Source organism: Strigops habroptila, chromosome 3, assembly GCF_004027225.2.
Source record: "Strigops habroptila isolate Jane chromosome 3, bStrHab1.2.pri, whole genome shotgun sequence".
Lineage (NCBI taxonomy): Eukaryota > Metazoa > Chordata > Aves > Psittaciformes > Psittacidae > Strigops > Strigops habroptila.
In genome coordinates, this window is record NC_044279.2 from 7,211,096 (window position 1) to 7,229,285 (window position 18,190).

Consider the following 18,190-nt stretch of genomic DNA (forward strand, 5'->3'; position numbering starts at 1 on the left):
TGGAACACAGCTTTGCTCTGATTTAATCTGTATTTCGGAAAATAGATTCTGAAAACAAAAGAATCACCCAGAAAGCAAGAAAAAGCATTGTGAGAGGCAAGAGGATCACGTCAGTGCACGTCGCTCTGCCCTACACCAGTGCATCCCGAGCAGCATCCAACCACTTCCCCAACCTGGTGGCACCAAAAGGCACCTTTTCCCAGACTCAAAGGACTCCCCCCTCATTTCACACAGCCTTGGATCCGCAGTAAGGCCAACAAGAGGCTGCTTTGCTGGCCCTGTAACTCCCAGCCCTGTCAGTCTTGCCTTTCACTTGTGCCAGCACTGCTTGGTAAGAGGCGATGCCAACACCAGGTCATGGCTGAGGAACCCAAATAGCAACCATGTTCCAGCCCATCAATCCCATCTTTCTATATGAGTAGTTGCTGCTTCCCCTTTATCTAGTTTCTTCTCCTTGTCCAGTTCTTACAGGTTGATTCTGCTGGTACAAATATGCCCATCTCCATCAGCTGTACTAATAACTTCCCATGTGAGCTCATTCTGAGGGCTTGCATGAAACTCTGATTCATTTTATTTTACTTTTGCATAGAAAAGGAGGTTGGAAATGCTGGAAATTCTTGCATAAAATGTTAGGTTAATCTAGCATCATTCCAGAGGGATGTCAGTGAGAAACTTCTAAAAACCAGGAATAAAAACATCAAGGAAATCAAAGTGTTCTTTCAAGACCTTATTTCTTTGATTTTCTACGATAACCACAGCAAACCCAGTTTTCTAGGTCAGGTTTCCCTTGGCATCAGCTGTTCAACCTCAGTGCAATTATTTCTTATTAGCATTACATGATTTTGTGAAGCAGGATTTGGCCACGGTACCAATACAGAGGTCAACAAAGCACAGGCAGGGTCTGCACCCTCCGATCAGAGAAGCTCCTTCTCAGGCCCGTGGTTTCCATCCTGCTCTTCAGGGGTTGTTCTACAGATTAACTCTTTCCCCTTGCACAAGCCGTGCCCGGAAGTTCCAAATATCCTTCAAAACAAAAATGGGACAAAGGAATAAACCTTAAGAGCCAGCAAAAACAGGATTCCAGTTTACAGAGATGGAAACAGATACAGATACAGCTGCCTCTCCATAAAAACACACCAGGACATTCACTGAATAGCATTCCAAATCCTAAATATCAGGAACAAAACCACAGCCCAAACTAAGGAAGAGGTGCAACCTCCACCCCGAGAAGACAGGTTGTTTGCAAGGTTGTTGGAAGGCAAGATGCCCATGGTTCAGTTCTGGAGGGTGTCAGAAGAGGAAACACGAGCAGCACAGAGAACATCCCCCTTGCAGAAGTCACAGCGCGCCTTGTGCGCCTTTGGGTGGTCAGAAAAGCTCCTCAACTGACTACACCTCGCGCAATGCAGCCCATGAGCAAGTGATCTTTGTGCAGCAGGAACCAAGTCATGGATATGAATCCATAAGCAAGCCCTCAGCTAGAAGTCAGGTACTGGGCAGGCATTGCTGTAAAGCAAAGACCACTCTTTGCTTCAGATTTGATGAATCTTGGGCAAGCTCCTCACTCAGTTTCTCTGGGTGAGGATTACTTTGTCCTTATCATTAGTCTTTTGAAGGTGAAATGTAAGAGCTCCTGTGGAGCTCTCCTAAGGGTGAAAGCTCCAACTGTGATTAAAAGCTTAAAGCTACATGAAAACAGACTCCTCTGAGGCTTGTATGGGCACAACCGCATTTCCACGCAGGAGAAGGCAAGAGCCTCACTGCGCTCACTTCGGGTTTCACTGCATACCTCAATAGCTCCAGGAATCCAGAGTCAAGCAAGCTGTAACTTTACAGACAACATGCAAGAACAGGATTGCAAAACGCAGCTGAACACCCCACCAGACCCAGGCACAGCATGGGGAAAACACTAAAACACAACAACCCCAAAGCTGAACAAGAAAGTTCTCTCCTCCTGAATGCTCTTGATATTGGAATAGCTGTAAACTATGTACATTTAAAAATCACTGCCTGTTACCTCCAGACTTCACTGCCTCGATACCAGCTGTGCCTGTGTTTGGGAACTGCTGCTGCTGAAGAAATTCAGCACATTTCCACCCCAATAACAAGGTTTATTATTCTTTCAATGGCTGAATCCCTGAAGAATTGAGATGTGCTCTCCATTTCACACAGTGGTTTCAGCTTTTCAGCACTACCTCGCAGTCAGGTTCTTTTGAGGCAGATGGATATTGCTGCCAACATACCTGCTGCAGCCTCAAGTGTAAACAACTGGTGTGGGATTATGTTTAATCAAACAAATTTGGCCTGCTACTGCAGTCAGATGTGGCTACTTGATTTAAAGGGAGAATCTACCATTTGGAGGGGAAACTGTAAGAACTGTGGACACAGAAGCTGTGATGAGCATGGAGTTTATTACACCTTCTTCTACTTGCAATTTCAGGGCAAGAGATGATCAAATCTTCTTATTTACATCGTGCAGTCCAAATATAACTGCAGGGGGCTCTGGTTCACACAACTGTGAACCAGGAGATGCAGTGAAGGGCAAAGCTTGCATGGACTTCACCCTATTCCTGCCTTGCCATTTTAGCCCACCCCAGTGCACATGGAGAAAGCCAGACCCCCTCCAGTGCTGTAAGAAGGGCACCTGAGGAGCCCCAGAGCTGAGCCATCACGAGAGCAGAGTCTGCAGCTCCTCCTCGCTTATGCTGCGACATCAGTCTCAGCCACATAACAAAGTGCTGATCTAAACTCCACTAGCTCAGCCAGCACTGGAAGGGATCCAGGCACGCTCACAAACCCCGCTGTGACAAGTAGAGCTGGAGGAGGAACTTGTAGAGCTCAAGGTGCTGCCTAGAGAGCAAAGCCACTTCTCTATCATAGTGAGAAGCAGCAGAAAGGCCCCCAAAAAGCCTACTGGTTTCCCTCTGAACATCAGGTCTTTTGTTCTGCCAAATCCCTCTGTATCAAACAGCTTGATGTGCCAAAGTGGGCATAGCAAAAAGCACAAATCTGTCACAAAAGGGATTGTCCCTTATGAAAGGGAACAGAGCTGGATTGTAACAAAGGACATAAAGCCAAGTCTTACCTTGAGTTCTACAGAAGTCATGTTGTACTTCTTGCGAACCATTTCTGCCAGTTCTTTCTCCAGATGCTCTTGGATCGTGTTCTTGACATCAATGTAGTAGCACTCTGAGCTGGCAAAGTGGCAGCTTATGCTCTGTGTGAGGAAATGGGGCATCACTCACTACCACATCGAGTATGAATGGCTGGTGGAAACAAACCTCATGCATCCCAGATCATGGACACCCTACCCCTTATCATGTCAGCAAATTCCTTCCTCCTTTCTGAGCACTCCTGCTCTCCTGAGGGTTTCCCCTTGGAGAAATACTCTTGCTGGGGAAATAATCCTGCTTTCTGGCATGCTCTTCTTCCTTCCCTTCTCTCCCAAATGTTCCTCCAGCACGAACTGTACTACTTGATCCAAGGGCATGTACTGATAGGACAAGGGGGAATGGCTTTAAACTGAGAGGGTGGGTTTTTATTTTCTGCACCCAGACAGTCACATAAACCACTTCATTTTGTAACCAGTTCTTGCTTAAGCAGAGTCTAGAAGAAATAAACAGAAAAGCCCCACTGGAAAAGCTCTTGTTACATGAGCTATGCCAGCTGCAGGTGAGAGAATGCCAAATCTCAAAGGGAGCTGGACCATAACCTGGCCCAGAGAGCTCCAGGATACTCACTGGTTTACCCCAAAGGCAGAGAGATGTTGGGATTTGGCACAGTTATGAGGAAGCTCTTGTGTTTCTGTGGGATACTACACAGGACTATTGCTCCACTAGCCAGGAAAGAGCCAGCAGATGAGACTCCGTACCTGATGTTCTCTCTGCTTTCAGTATTGAAGGAGGAAGGAATTCCACACCAGCAAACTGTGACAGGGGCTAAAGGAATGGGCCATCTAAGTAGTCAACGCAGGCAAAACCCAAAAACAGAGCAGTGCATGGGGGGAAATTTCTGCATTGCTATTAGTGGCTGCAGTAGAAGCCACAGTTCCCTAACATGCCTGGATAAATCCCCTTCTGTTGAAGGATCAGGCCTCCAAAGGAGGGCACTTTTGCCTGTTTCAGTTAAATAATCATGATGCAAAACAAATAGATGATGTGTAATCAAATTTTAACAGAAAAATGGATTGTGGTATCATCTAAATCAATATTATATATTGGACGATGGAGGCTCCTGCTATCCAGAGAGGAGATACCAAGCAAGCAGGGGAATAAAGTTAGAGAAGTTCCTGATATTTGGGACAGCTCAAAGGGAACTATTGGCAAAGCAAATACAGCCAGCCAGGCTTCAAACATAGGTTCAACATCCAGTTTCTCCTCCTGTTCTGTTTTTCCCAAGCAGCCCCACAGCATGCGCTTATCCCAAAAGACAGAGAGTGTAAAAGTGTATTAGTAAGATAAAAACTCATTTAAAAATCATCCACATACTCCTGAGCTTTGAAAAAAAACCCAGAAATATCACAAGCTCTATCAAGAGATGGTTCCCTACCTTTCGGAAACCTGTTGTCTTGTTTATCCCGGAGCCATGGATGAGCAGGGGGTGGAAGAACACCGTGTCTCCCTGCTCCATGACGAGGTGAACCTTGGGAATCTTCTCATCCTCATCAAGCAGCCCATGGAAAAGTTTGTTGCCCGCACCCTAGACAAGAAGGCTGAGCTGAAATCACTCAGTTAAAATCACAGTGATTTTAATTCCCTAAAATCACAGTTCTCAATGCAAGGGACAGCCACTGCTCTGCCTTCCTCTGGGCAGTGTATTCAGCATGCCCACCTAGAAGCCTGCCCACTTGCCTTTAAGTCTTCCTACTTCAAACCTGTGCTACAGTGAAATAACACTTTTTCCATGTTCTGAAGCTGGATTCGGACAATTAAGAACATTTCTTGGCTGGAGACAACAGGGAAGAATCCCACAAGCGTGGCCTGATGCCACCGCTGGGTCCAGCCTTCTGCTCCCACTATAACCATCACCAACACTAGGCCAGGGCAGGAAACATCCATTCTTGGGAGGAAGATGCAGCTTGATATTTAATTGCATCCAGTTGTTCACTACCCAATTTCTCCCATTTAGGACCATGCACGTGTTCACCAGGCAGGAACAAATTCACAGGAGGATAAAGAGTCCTCAGACTTGTGTGTGTTTATGCCCTTATGCCACGACACACATGAAGCAGAGGCAAATCTACCCAGGTTACATGGAGTGAGGCCAACCACGCAACTCACTCCCAATGCAACAAGTCAGTGTTTGCATACACAGAAACCCCATCACTAAAAGCCCCAGCTTTGACCATCACCGCCCCATGGTGAGCTCTCCCCAGCCCCTCACGCACACCCTCCCCTACCCCTTGTGCTGCTGTACCTCCTGCTTTGGATAGCCGTGAGGCTTCAGGGGCATCTTGTGTGTCCCTGGCTGCACGACCAGGCAGCCGTTGTTCTGGTCAGCCCTCTCCATGGCGGTCCAGGAGCAGACGATGCGGGCTGCGGGCCGGAAGGGGAAGTAATGCAAGTCCTGATGCATGGGGTGGAGAAAAGTCTGTTTATCTGCAACACAGGTTCAAAACCTTCAACCTCATCAAATGTGACACAGCCTTTTCCTTCCCATTAAACTATTGTTGTAACGTGTCCTAAGAAGCTGCTGCTTGACACTGGAGAGGCTTTGAGTACTCACTCTCTGCTCCAGCCCACCTTGGAAGCCAAATGGGTTAGTTTGCACCCATCCCAAGGACCAGGAGCATAGTGGTGGCTCTTGGGACAGCAATGGGGACACAGTGGATGCCAGGAGGCTGCACGATCCCTCAGAAGACTCCTGTTGCCGGCCTTAACCGCAACCTTGCCAAGTGTTCACCATTCCCTTTGGCTGCTCCCCAGCTTTGTGAACTTTAACCAGCAGTGTTGCACAAACCTTTCCAGCACAAAGACTTCCAAACAGTCGTTGCTGTCTGCAGTCACTTGATCTATGGCTGTGTTGCAAGCAGAACCAGCCCTGTCTCTGCTGCACCCAACACATGTTTATTTAGCCTTCATTTAAGAAAATAAATCTCAATTTATGGACTGCAGCCTCCCCAGACAGTCTACCAGCAATCCATTAGCCTTTGCTCTAGAGGCTTTGTTCTGTGAAGTCTGAACAAGCATAAATATTTGTGAAAGTCTTTTTGTTACTTCTTTTCCCTCTGTGGAAATGGAAACATATCACCCACACCAAAACAGCCTTTTATAGCTATTATTTACATATTTATTTTGCCATTGAGCTTGCTCCTCAAATAGATATAGTAAGGATGTTTCCACTGGCCTCATTTGCCGTATTATTCAGCCTCAAAAACTCTCCAGAGATCTGCACCTCTCCTAAAGTACTCCTCAAAGATATTGGATGGAGACCTCGTAAATATGGAGCAGCTTCCCATTTCTTGTCCATTAATTCTTTGCTTTTACATTAAAAATCCATGGTCTCCTGTTGAACTTCCAAGCCAAAACGACAGAGCTTTCTGTGGAGCATTCAAGACGCCAAGTGGAGATGACTTGAATAAAGTCAGTGTTTTAATAACTCAGTGTTATGCATCTGCTCAGAAGCTGCACACCTTAATCTAAGAATAAGAAACACCTTAAGAACAATGACCTGAGGCTCAGGTCTCAACTTTGCTAAACTGAAGCAGCTTATGCAGAGCCAAAGCTCCTTTGAAGAGCTGTAACATGGTCAGTCCTGTTCTCTTCCTCTCCCTTCCCACCACCCCTGCATGAATTATGATGTTAGTTTTCAGCAGCAGGAGCTTGGCTTCAAACTCCTTCTTTTGGCACCTACTCAAGTATCCTCCTATCGAAGTGCTGAGCTTGCAACCACTGTCAGTGAGATCAAGAGTGTACAAACTCCAAGCAAAGGATGATCTCTGCAGTTATTGCCTTTCACCAAGGTCCACAGGAGCTCTCATCTTCAACACATTGGAAAAGTCGAGCTTAACAAACGTCATGTTTTAAACCCTGAGCCAGCTGTGCTTGCATAAAGGCCAAATAGGGAGCCTGCTTGCTCACTTTGAACACGTGAGTATTCAAAGATAACCAAGACAAGCACCATCTTCTGCAAACAAACATCCACTGAACATTGAAAGACAAGAAACTTTATCTCATTAAGCCATGGTAAATGCTCCATCCCTGGCAGTGTTCAAGGCCGGGCTGGACAGAGCCTTGGGTAACGTGGTCCAGTGTGAGGCATCCCTGCCCATGGCAGGGGGTTGGAACTAGATGATCTTAAGGTCCTTTCCAACCCAAACCATTCTGTGCTTCTGTGGTTACAAGAAAACAAACTATTAACAAAGTGGCCTTGCAAATATTCAGAGTTATCTGGTTTTGATTTGTCTCATTCATTTTTTCAAACAGCTTTTCCAAAACACTAACCCTAAATCTTGGCTGAATAGACAGCACAATAGTGCCTCTATTTTCCTCTTATCCAAGTTTTCCTTACCAGAATCTGGAAGTTTATTTATCAGCATGGTGTGCATTGCCATGATGTTTGGCCCTGTGAAGCACTCAACATATTTGAGGACCTACAGGCAAGAAAACATTAAAAATATATACAAATCTATATATACACACACATATTAGAAACATAAAAATAAGAGGAATAAGAGGAAAGATTGCTGAGGAAGCACTAGGACTTGGATGTTTGACTGAGAACTAGGGTATAGGAGGAGGCTGGGATGGAGGGATGCAGGATCTGGCACAGCACACAAATGGGCATGGTAGGAGGCCAAGATGGAAGATGGTGCAGCAGGCTGCTGGGTGGGCTTGAAGAGATGGGGAAGGTCATACTTCCACAAAGCTACAGTGGCTGTCTGCCACAACATGAACATTGCCTGCAAAGCTGGACCTGCCCAGAGAGCCGGTGCTTTGCCTGGATAAAAGACATTTAGAAAGTGTTGCTGGTCTGTCCGTAGCATGGCACTGTTTGGGTTAGTCACATTCCTGACTGGCGCTGCACCATAGGAACTGAGGAGCACTGCTTTAAATATGCCCTTAGCACCATCCATCCATCCCGTGCTCATGCAGAACACTCTTAAAAGATGGAATGATATTCCCTCCTCGCATAGGTACTTATGGGAGTGACATAGAGGGGCTCTAAGAGATAAAGGATATAGCTTTAGCGGAACCAGAATCAGCTTCTTCGCACAGGCATTAGAACACCGACACATCCATACAGGCTCTTCCACCACCATACACCTTTTTGTGGTTACTTTCTAGTTTTACCTCTGGCAGAGTACAGTATCTGAACAACTCTTCATCCTCCTGGAAGTCCTGCACTTTATTAACTACTCTTTCAGATTGACCATACTGGGATCTCAGGGACTCATCTTTCATAATCATAGCTCCTGGTGGATTCACCTCCCTTCTACAAATCCTCATGAACTCCTTCCTGCAAAGCAGAGGGAATGTCCATGATGGGAGAGTTCAGCTTCTTCCAGCTTCCCAGAGCTCCCTCGGGATGCTGCTGCACACAGGAACCCCCAGCACCTTCAGCGAGCGCCCCGTACCTGAAGCGCTCAATGTCTTCATCAGAAACAAGCTTCTTAATGAGCAGATACCCATTGTCTTCATAGAACTGCCTTTGCTCTGTGGTGAGGACATCATTGTCCAGGGTATAGCTGAGAAACAAAGGAGAAACACATTAGTAGGGCCTGGTAGAACAAGAGCAACGTTGGTGAGACCTGGCAGGAAGACGGTGACATGGGGGGGATGAGAAGCCGGTGGGGAGAATCGGTGGGAAACCCTCCCCATCTGCATGTCCACTCAGCTCTGCAGCATTCCCTATGTCCCGGTATGGTGGTTCCATGGCTGTGCAGCATCCCTGCACACAGCCTCCCACTACTTCTGTGTTAGGGTTCAAAGCATCCCCTGTGTGCCCTCCCAAAGTGGAGAAGTTGAGCTCGGTCCTCAGTAGCCTTTACTCTGAACAGAGATTCTGAAGCACATGGGAACAGTCTCTGGAGTCACGCTGTCCATGCAGACATTTCCAAGATGCATGGTTATGCTTTTTTATTAAACAAAGGAGATTATACCCTTGCAATATATAAAAGGCTACACAATGTCTGCTGATCAACATGTGCTGGGGTGGAAAAAATAATTGAGTTCTGCAGGTTATATTTCTTTTTAATCTCTACAAAGGAAGATCCAGCTTACCAAAACCTCCCTGGTTGAGGAACAGCACTCACTTGGGCTGACGTAGGAATGCTTGTCTGGGATGGAAATTAAGGAATATACATTCAAGTACAATAGAGCAGAAAAACATCTAAACACATGCATCCTGACTCCTACAACGCGGTTCATCTTAAAGATAAGTGCTGTGCTGTACATTCGATTCATGTTCTTGTTTATTTTGCTTCTAAATAAGTCTTTCCCACCTTTGGGAGCAGCAGGTCTGGCACAGAAGCATGAAGTAACAGCATAGTAGTCTTGTCCACACATAAAGAAAAGCCAGTATAAAATGCCTGAGGCTCCAGAGTACTCCACATGCCTCAATGCATCTCCCAGAACACCAAGACACTCAATGAGATGCTCAGTGGAGAACTTTACTTGCCCAATGTCTCTCCCTATGCTCTGGAGAGCAGCCAGACCTACCCAAAACGTGCACTGCCTGCCTCTGCATCTCTCCCCTACTAGCATAAGAGCCAGAAGCCACATGGGATGCACCTGGGACTTCACATTCCCATGGGATGGTGCAAACCCTTCCATTCCACATAGGGTGGTGCAAACCCTCACCTTCCCTTCACTTACTGCAGAGATTAAGTCCCTCCCAGACTTAACATGAACAGCACTAAGAGAAGGAGAGCTATGGGCTTGTCCTCTACTTCATTTCATCAGGTTTACATGAACACAGTTGTGTTCTCCTGTGCAAAGAGATGCACTCTCATCGACAGAGCAATTAAATCCCACTTGCTAATGAAGCCTCACAAGAGGTTTGTGCATGGTGTTGAAGCATCGCCGAGGGACAAGGACAAAAGAAGAGCATTTCCAGACACATGCATGTTTGGAGACCTCTGTGATTCGGGGGTTTATGTAAACCAAAGACTTTCCTCTACTGCTCACCACTACCTTTTAAGTGTGCCATAAAGCAGGCATGCTTCTGGAATAAGAAAGAGGTTTTATCACAACAGTTGTGTCTGTGGTTCCTACACCGACAAGCTTAAACATTGGCTGGTCAGGAGTCACATACAGTGGGAGAAGAAACACAACACACAGTGTAGCAAAAATGATGAGCCAGAGGGAGGAAAAGCTGCTGACAACTGGATTCAAAAGAGCAGGAAGGAAAAGGACATGGTGAGACAATGTGGAAACCACCACAGTGAGCCCCAGAGCAAGGGATTCCCCAACTGAGGGCACTGCTGCTCCACACACCACATTTCAGGTCCAGTTTCAGTGCAAAAGGGACTCCTGGCCATCCAGGCTCCTAAATGTCCACAGGCAGTGGATGGAGACACAGGCACTGGCTGAACCTCAGCTGCAGTTCAATCTCCACCTCCCTGAAGTGGGATATAGCAGACAAGTCCACCAAGAGCTGGACTCCATCTGAACACGTTCCTCCCGGTCTTTGCAGCACCTCTTCGTCTCACTGGTTTTGCTCTTGCCACCTTGCAACACCCCAAGGACGAGTTTGGGATGCTTGCACAACTGAAAACAAGAGGTACACAGGCTGGGAAGGAGCTGCCACCTCTGGCAGCTCATTTTGGTAAAGATAAAACCAGTGCACTGATGTAACATACATCAAATAAATCTATTCTTATTAGATTCTGCCACTTACTTTATCCAAATCCCTTTCTTGCTCCAGCCCAGCTTAGTCGTACTCTTGTCCAAAGCTCTTTGCATCAGGACTATCGCAGCTGGATTTAAAACCAAAGCAGCTTGTGCAGCGCCTCTCCTTACTTACTTTCTCTTTACAACAAGTCTGTGTGGTACTTAGTTGCCAGCTGGGGTTAAACCACAACATTTTCCTAGCATTTATTTCCAATTTTGTGCTCCCACTTGCACCTTTGCCTCACAGCAGCCTGAGTCACCGCTATCCATCTGTCTCCTACATCCTGTTTGATCACATCCTCTTTGCCAATTTGGTATAATTCAGATGAAACTTGTCAACATTCAGCTCCCACTGAGAATCAGCAGCATTTAAACATATTTTATATTTAAAAACCAGCAAGATTTAAGGCAGAAGCTTTAAAAATACCACCAGCGGCTTTAAAAATACCACCTGCATGCAGCCCTCGTTTAACTTGTGGACACATGGGACAGACCAACATGAAAACTTATTTCTGTCCTGGTTTCCTTTCTCTGGTCTATCATAAAGCCACCAGCCTCCAACATTTCCACCTCATTTCCCACTCACAAAGCAAACCCTGAAATTTTTCCTGCTGCTGGTCTACCAGTCAAACCCATACCTCCCAACAAAGGCTGAGACTTGCTGTTCAGTTGCTAAGCCTTGTGGAGTCTATCTCCCCAAACCCCAAACCTCCAGGAGGATGGTTCTCTGCAGGTAACCCCCCTGCCCCGTGCTGGGGCAGATGTGCCATAAGGGGTTCATCAGATGCAATTCCCAGCACCCAGCGGGCTGCAGTGCTGAAGCTGAAGGAGAAAGCAGCAGGTTTTTGGGGTGGGATGCGTGCTGACCCCAAAGCACCAGTCGGGGGTGCTGGGGAAGCACTGCCTTAGTGCATCCCTGCTTACCGAGGGGCTGTGTGGCACATGGCCCCCCTGCACCGCTCTACAGACAGGACACAGGGCAGGGACTCTGCCTGTGTGTCCCTGCAGGACAAACCATGGAACCTCTCCTTGCACACACAAGCACACAGAGTGCGGGGAGCAATGGGGCAAAGCTCACCGGGGCTGGGGCCGCAGAGCCCTGACCCCCAACATCCCCCCGCCCCGATCGCACCCCATAAAGGATACAGGAGCAGGAGCTGCTCCCACCCGCGGGGAGAGGTGCCGGAGGATGGCAACCAGCCGGGCCGCCGACCGCTCCCCGACCTGCTCCATGGCGCCGGGGCCGCCCCAGCTCTGACCCTACGGGCGCAGCCGGGCCGGGTCCGCGTCCTTGGGCCTCGGCCGCACATGCGCCGGCAGCCGTGCTGAGCCGGCAAGGGCGGGCACGGGTTGCGGATGGGAGGGCCTGTGGAGTACGTGGGGAAGGCTCAGCGCATGCTTTAACGCCGCCTCCCATCGCTGTGTTATTCCCGTTCTATGCCAGCAGTTCCTGAGCTTGGGAGGATTTCATCAGCCCTGTGCAGAGGCGCTCTCATGGGCACAGAGCACGGCCGAGGCCCACATATCTCTTTATCTCCTGTCTCTAAGGAGGCTGTCAGAGCTTGCCTCATCCCTTCATGAATCACTTTAGAGAGATGACTGTGGCCCCACTGTCACCCTGGTGGGGTGGCAGAGCGTGTTTTGCACTGACAGAGATCTGGGATTAAATCGGGGTGTTGTGCTGGGTGGCATTTGTGTCCAGCCTTCTGGGACAGCTCTGGGGCTTTCCAGTGAGAAAAGAGAAGGGGCAAAAGGAGGCAGGAGTTGCAGTGCACTAGGAAGGTGGGAGGAGAGGGGAGAAAAAGCTCAGGGGTGGAAAACCCGCTGTAAGGAGAATGGGAAGAAGCATAAAAAATGGGGAGCTGCAAATAGGCATTGAAATAAGCTTTAGAGGCTTCCTCTGAAGCTGGAATACACTTAAAAGTGGCATATTCAATATATGCTGTCCTTAGCACACTCTCATCTGCCTTAATTAACTCTGTGAGTGCATCAACTGACACACACGAGGAGAAGAATATTAAGGGACTGAAAACAACCCCAGGGTCTGCAGCATAGTTCAGAAGATGGTTTTGATCATCTCTGCACGTGTCCCTGTTGCTGCTGCACCACAGAGCTCCCCCACTTCTGCAAAGTGGCCTTCAGGCCCCCTGTGTCACGGTTCAGGCTGGCTTGTGTTGGTGGTGGGATGGTCAACTCATCCCCTCCAGCCCTGTGCAAAGCAGATGCTGCTGGAGGTGGGGTATCTCCTGATGGAATTTGCTGTCCTTTATCTTTCCCTGGGCCAGGGGGATTCATCTCTGACCAGGACAGAGCAGGGAGGTGGGGACAGAGGTAACAGCTGTGAGGAGGGTGAAGGTGGGAGGAAGGCAGTGTGTTGGCTGCTCCAGGTCCAGCCTTGCAGGCTGCTCTCCCACCTTACTCTCGCAGGAGATGGAGAAGTTGGGGATCTCCATGAGAAAAGAGAGGTAAACTGAGAGCAACAAATCCAGTAAGAAATACCCTATAATACAAGATAAGCTGGAGAGCAGCATCAGGACTGGAGGGGAGTTATGCTGAGAATCTGCATTATTTTGCCAACCCAACATATGCACATAGATCCTCACAGTTTGTTCATAAACCCCTTGCTCCCGAGTGATCCAGCCAGGCCCTGTTCCCAGAGATGCACCACAAAGAGCAAATCCCCTGCTGCTCCAGGCAGCCTGATGATGACACGGTGTGCACCAGATCTTTACATCACAGATAATTCAGGAAGCTTAACTCCATTTTGCAGCAGGTTTTTCTGGAACCCAAGGCCACGTGTTGACGTCAGCTCTCAATATACTGAGCTTCATGCTGGTGCTACAGATAAACAGAAGCCAAAGCACGGATAGGAAGTGCTTCTGAACTTAACCTGTATGTTAAAAGCTGATTCCCTTTAAAACTCAGTGGCAAAACTCCCAATGATTTAAGTAAGGATGTACCACAGCAGGTTTACATACTCCATTTGTGGCAGCTGCCTGGGCTGGGGTTTGTTCCTGTTCATAGCTCTCACAGTCAACAGTTCCACGTATGCCTGGTGGAGCCACGTCCTTTGGGGGTTACAACAAAACACGGGCTGATCACAAAAGTGGAACAAACAAGGAGAGGAACCCAGAAAAGGCTCTCAAAACCATTTTGTGTAGTCATAAGCAGCAGCAGTGAGAGCTCCCAGCCCTTCATTGCCAGCAAAATCAGACCTTTGACTCCTAAGCTATAGGAAAACACTTAGTCACAGGTAAACAAAGTTATTCAAAGTCAAATCAAATTCAAGGGAGGGGGAGGCAACTAGAGTAACAGTTTTATTACCAAAGTCCTAATTAGAACTGCACTGAAAGGTCTGTTTGTAATTCAGATATATGCTGCAATTGGCTTCACAATGCAAACTGAAACAGGAACCTCAATAAATCTTCATCTGTTTCAAAATCCAGGTAAGATTTCCATTCAAAAGATAAAGCTGAACAATACTACACACGCTAGTTCTGACACCGACCTGTTTGCAATGTAGATATTTCTTCCACTGGTACATGTTTGACAGCATCTTATGCAAAGGTGTCTTTCATACCTGGGAAAAATAAACAAGTACTTAGTGATTTTTGCTGTCCTGATTTAGGAGTTTGAGAACTAAGATGCTTTTATACATACATAATACACATTTACATAGACATACACATGCGTTTTTAAACAAGAGCAGCCTCAAAAAGCTAATCTCTCTGTGCATTGAATATAATTATTCCTTTTTACTTACTGCTTCTCTGGTAATCTTGATAACACTGCTGGTAATACCGGCTTGTGCAGTGTCACTGGACCATCCTGTCACATCAAACCACTAAATGATCCAGGATACCTCCTCCACCTTGGCATGGAGGAGCGGGTGATTGAGGTGCCCCTTATTTGTACCCTCAAACTCACACAGACCAGGATCAAACTTCAATACAACAAAAGATTGATGTTGTTTCTTGCTGGCACCACTCGAGGCTGCAGCGCTAAGAACAACACAGCAACATCAGGGACACGACGGCTGGTTGTGGTGTAGCCACGTGCTCTAAACACAGAAGTGTGTGGACCCAAACCAGTCCAGAGCAATTTTCCAGTCCATTGGTAAGCTTCACTAAAGTACAGGCTGAATCTCCTGAACCTAGGAAAAGAAACGAGGGAGAGATTTTCTTCATTAAGAAAACTGATGGTGGCATTCATCCTTTTATTAAAATGAATGGCATTGAAGAGGGGCTGCGCCTCTGCAAAGTATTTTTACAGCTATGTCTGTCAGTTTCCTGAATTTTATGGAACATTTTTATACAGCTGTTTTGCATTTGGCTTTTAGTTTTAATGTTTTCTGTTCATTAAATCACAAAACTAATAAAACCTAAATGATTGAGATTTCTCCAGCAGTACAGGAATGGTCCTAATGCACAGTGTTATAATTTAATAAGCATCTCAACTGACTATTAAAACCCACATTATGATCAGAACTGTAATTCTAAAGATGAGGTCTTTGGAAAGCTTAATTTACTGTGGTGGGAAGTGGCAGCTGCTCCAACCCAGGAAAATTAGCTTTTTTAACTCAGATGCCAGTGAAAACAGATGTAGATGAGACAATAACAAGAACAACAACAAAATCCACCGCCAACGTGCAGGTTCACTTCTCATCACCAGAAGATTCAAGAAGAGCTTCTACAGATACATTAGCAGCAAAGGGGAGGCAAAGGAAAGGGTGGACCCAACAAAGGACAAAATAGGGGGATGTAGGGACAAAGGACATGGAAGAGGTTAAGGGTCTCGATGAATTCTTCGCCTTGGGCCCTGCTGGCCTGGTCTGTTCTTGGCTTCCCTGTGCTGAGCAGCAGGGTCTGGGGCCACAGAACATCACCCATGCTGCAGCAGACTAAGGTAGAGACCACTGAAGCAGGTTGGGCATTTTCAAGTCCATGGGACCATGCAGGATTTATCTGTAGGAGCCAGTCAGTGTGACTGCAGAGCTGCTCTGTCTCTCCTCGTACCAGGAGAGAGACTAATGACTGGGAAAAGGCAAATGTCTTCACATACCTGTCTTCACAAAGGGGAAAAAGAAGGATCTTTCTGGACCTGTCTCCAAAAAGACGGTCCAGTAAACCCTCCTGGATTTATAATGTCCATATTTACCAAGGACAAAATGATTGGGAACAGCCAGCACAGATTTATCAAAGCAAATTGGGCCTGGCCAGTCTCCTTGCCTTCTGTGACAGAATGGCTCTGCGGATTAGCGTAGGGCAACAAGCAGCCTGCACCTTGACCTTGGGAAGGCTTTTATCTCCTTGGGACAGAAAGGGCTGTAATCAGCAGTATGAAGTGCACTTGGTTACTTGTGGCGTCTGTCAGCGTTCAGTAGCAGAACCGATGCTGGTTTATCTCTGTATTACTGACCTGGACAAGAATGAATCCTCAGGAAGCTGGGGAAGCCATCCTGACAGCTAGAAGGGACCTTGGCAGGAACTCCTGGAAGCTCAGCAAAGGCAGAGGGCTGTACCTGGTATGGAATAACTGTGCTGCAGGACAAGCTGGGTCCTGCCTGCCTGCAAAGCTACTGTGCAGAAAATGACTCGATGGACAAGTTCAATATGAGCAAGTGGCGTGTGCTTGTGATGAAAAGGGCTGGCTGCATGCTGGGCTGCATGGACAAGAGTGTGGCCAGAGCATCAAGGGATGTGGTTCTTCCTCTCTGTGAGGCAGTTTGTGAGATTACATCTGGTCTAGTTTTGGGCTCTCCAGCACAGACACTGACATCCTGGAGTGAGTTCAGTGGAGAGCCACTAAAATGAGGGGGCTGACGCACACGGTGCTCAAGGAAAGGCTGAGAAAATAGCTCAGCTTGAAGAGGAGGCTCCAGGGAGATCCTACAGCTGCCTGCTAGTATCTAATGGAGGGAGGTAGAGAAGACAGCCACAGTCTTGAAAGCTTACAGCAAAATTAAGAGACAACAGGCACAAACTGCAGCAAGAAAATACCCTGTTGGATATAAATTCTGCAGAAATGGGATGGCCAGAACTGAAACAAGGGGTGCAGAGAGACTGTGAAATTCCTGTCCTTGGAGATATTCAAAGCCTGACTGCACACAGACCTGAGCAACCTAATTTCATGTCAGGATTGTCCCTGCTTTGGATCAGGAGACTGCAAGACGTCTGTTCCAATTCAAATTGTTCTGTGAGCTCTGTTACAGTGGTAGGAGCACCCCCCAGGTGACCTACTACATAAGGAATGTGTATCTGAACACAAATCTATTTTTACCTTGGAAATATCAAAACCATTCTTCTGTTGTTATGATTTTGCCCTCTCTGATGGTTGGAGATGTGGGGCAGCAGCTTTTTCACACCTTAGAAAGATACAACAGAAAGTATGTCAACATTGCAAGCAAAAGCACAGGAAAGCACTGGTTGGAATATCAGCATTTGCTTCAATGTGTCTTGGATGACAGAAGGAAAGTCGTAATGTCATGGTCTGGATGTGGTGCAGGCAGCATGGTACATACCTGGAATCAGTCTGGAGCAGCAAAGCCTATGCTGAATTGCTGAAGTCTAAACTGCTGCAGCTGGAAGCAGAGCAACCCAGATTAAAGCTAGTTGAGACACACTGGGAGGAAACCCTCCATATGGAGGACACAATGTGTCGAGGGACACATGGACTAGCTCTGCCTTCCACAAAAGCAAAATCCCACCTCTTGTTCCTGGCCTCTTCTAAATCTCAGGCTTTGGGCAACCCCTGCCCAGCTCCTGAGGCGCTGCAGCCTGGCTTCCCTCTCCCCAGCATGGGAAACGGGGTCTTAGGGCTACAGTGGTTCCACACCTCTGATCTGTGGGTCCAACCTACTCCTATGTACACAGACGCTTTCAGGAGTGCCAGAGATGGCTGGAGCCATCATAGCCAGCTCTGAGCACCAAGAGCTTAAAAATACCCAAGCTCTTCCTTCCTGGTTGGGTCTTGCAATGCCAGCTTAGAGACCTGGTATGTGGAAGTCTCCTTCACAGAGATGTTGCTCTGTTCAGGTCGTGAAGCTTCCAGAAGGGATCCCCTTCTCATAGAATCAGACTGGTTTGGGTTGGAAGGGGCCTTAAAGCTCATCCAGTTCCAACCCCTGCCATGGGCAGGGACACCTTCCACTAGAGCAGGTTGCTCCAAGCCCCTGTGTCCAACCTGGCCTTGAACACTGCCAGGGATGGGGCAGCCACAGCTTCTCTGGGCACCCTGTGCCAGCGCCTCAGCACCCTCACAGGGAAGAACTTCTTCCTAATATCTAATCTCAATCTCCCTTCTTTTAATTTAAAGCCTTTCCCCTTGTCCTGTCACTAAAGTCATTCTTTAGATTTCTC

General features: G+C 47.4%; 1 protein-coding gene across 3 annotated transcripts; it reads right to left on the reverse strand.

Annotated features, from left to right (window-relative positions):
- Positions 1 to 17,585, reverse strand: PHYH (phytanoyl-CoA 2-hydroxylase). Of its 3 annotated transcripts, XM_030480162.1 has the most exons (10): positions 17,581 to 17,585; positions 11,979 to 12,086; positions 9,222 to 9,277; positions 8,576 to 8,686; positions 8,292 to 8,457; positions 7,510 to 7,591; positions 5,416 to 5,597; positions 4,549 to 4,698; positions 3,086 to 3,217; positions 7 to 1,023 (listed from the first exon to the last, which is right to left on the reverse strand). In XM_030480162.1, exons 2-10 carry the CDS (start codon positions 12,063 to 12,065, stop codon positions 970 to 972), a joined length of 1,020 nt encoding a protein of 339 aa, XP_030336022.1. In that variant the 5' UTR covers positions 12,066 to 12,086; positions 17,581 to 17,585; the 3' UTR covers positions 7 to 969. The 3 variants fall into 3 exon arrangements, with proteins under 3 accessions (XP_030336023.1, XP_030336020.1, XP_030336022.1); XM_030480163.1 differs by lacking the exon at positions 17,581 to 17,585 and having other exon boundaries at positions 1 to 1,023; positions 5,419 to 5,597; positions 11,979 to 12,164; XM_030480160.1 differs by lacking the exon at positions 17,581 to 17,585 and having other exon boundaries at positions 6 to 1,023; positions 11,979 to 12,199.
- Positions 17,586 to 18,190: the final 605 nt, after the last annotated feature.

Coding starts and splice junctions, on each gene's coding strand:
- PHYH (XM_030480160.1), bottom strand. CDS start 12,065: ATGGAGCAGGTCGGGGAGCGGTCGGCGGCCCGGCTGGTTGCCATCCTC. Junction 5,598..7,509: donor AAATAAACTTCCAGATTCTG/GTAAGGAAAACT, acceptor CCTGTGTTGCAG/ATAAACAGACTTTTCTCCAC. Junction 3,218..4,548: donor AGACAACAGGTTTCCGAAAG/GTAGGGAACCAT, acceptor TTCCTCACACAG/AGCATAAGCTGCCACTTTGC.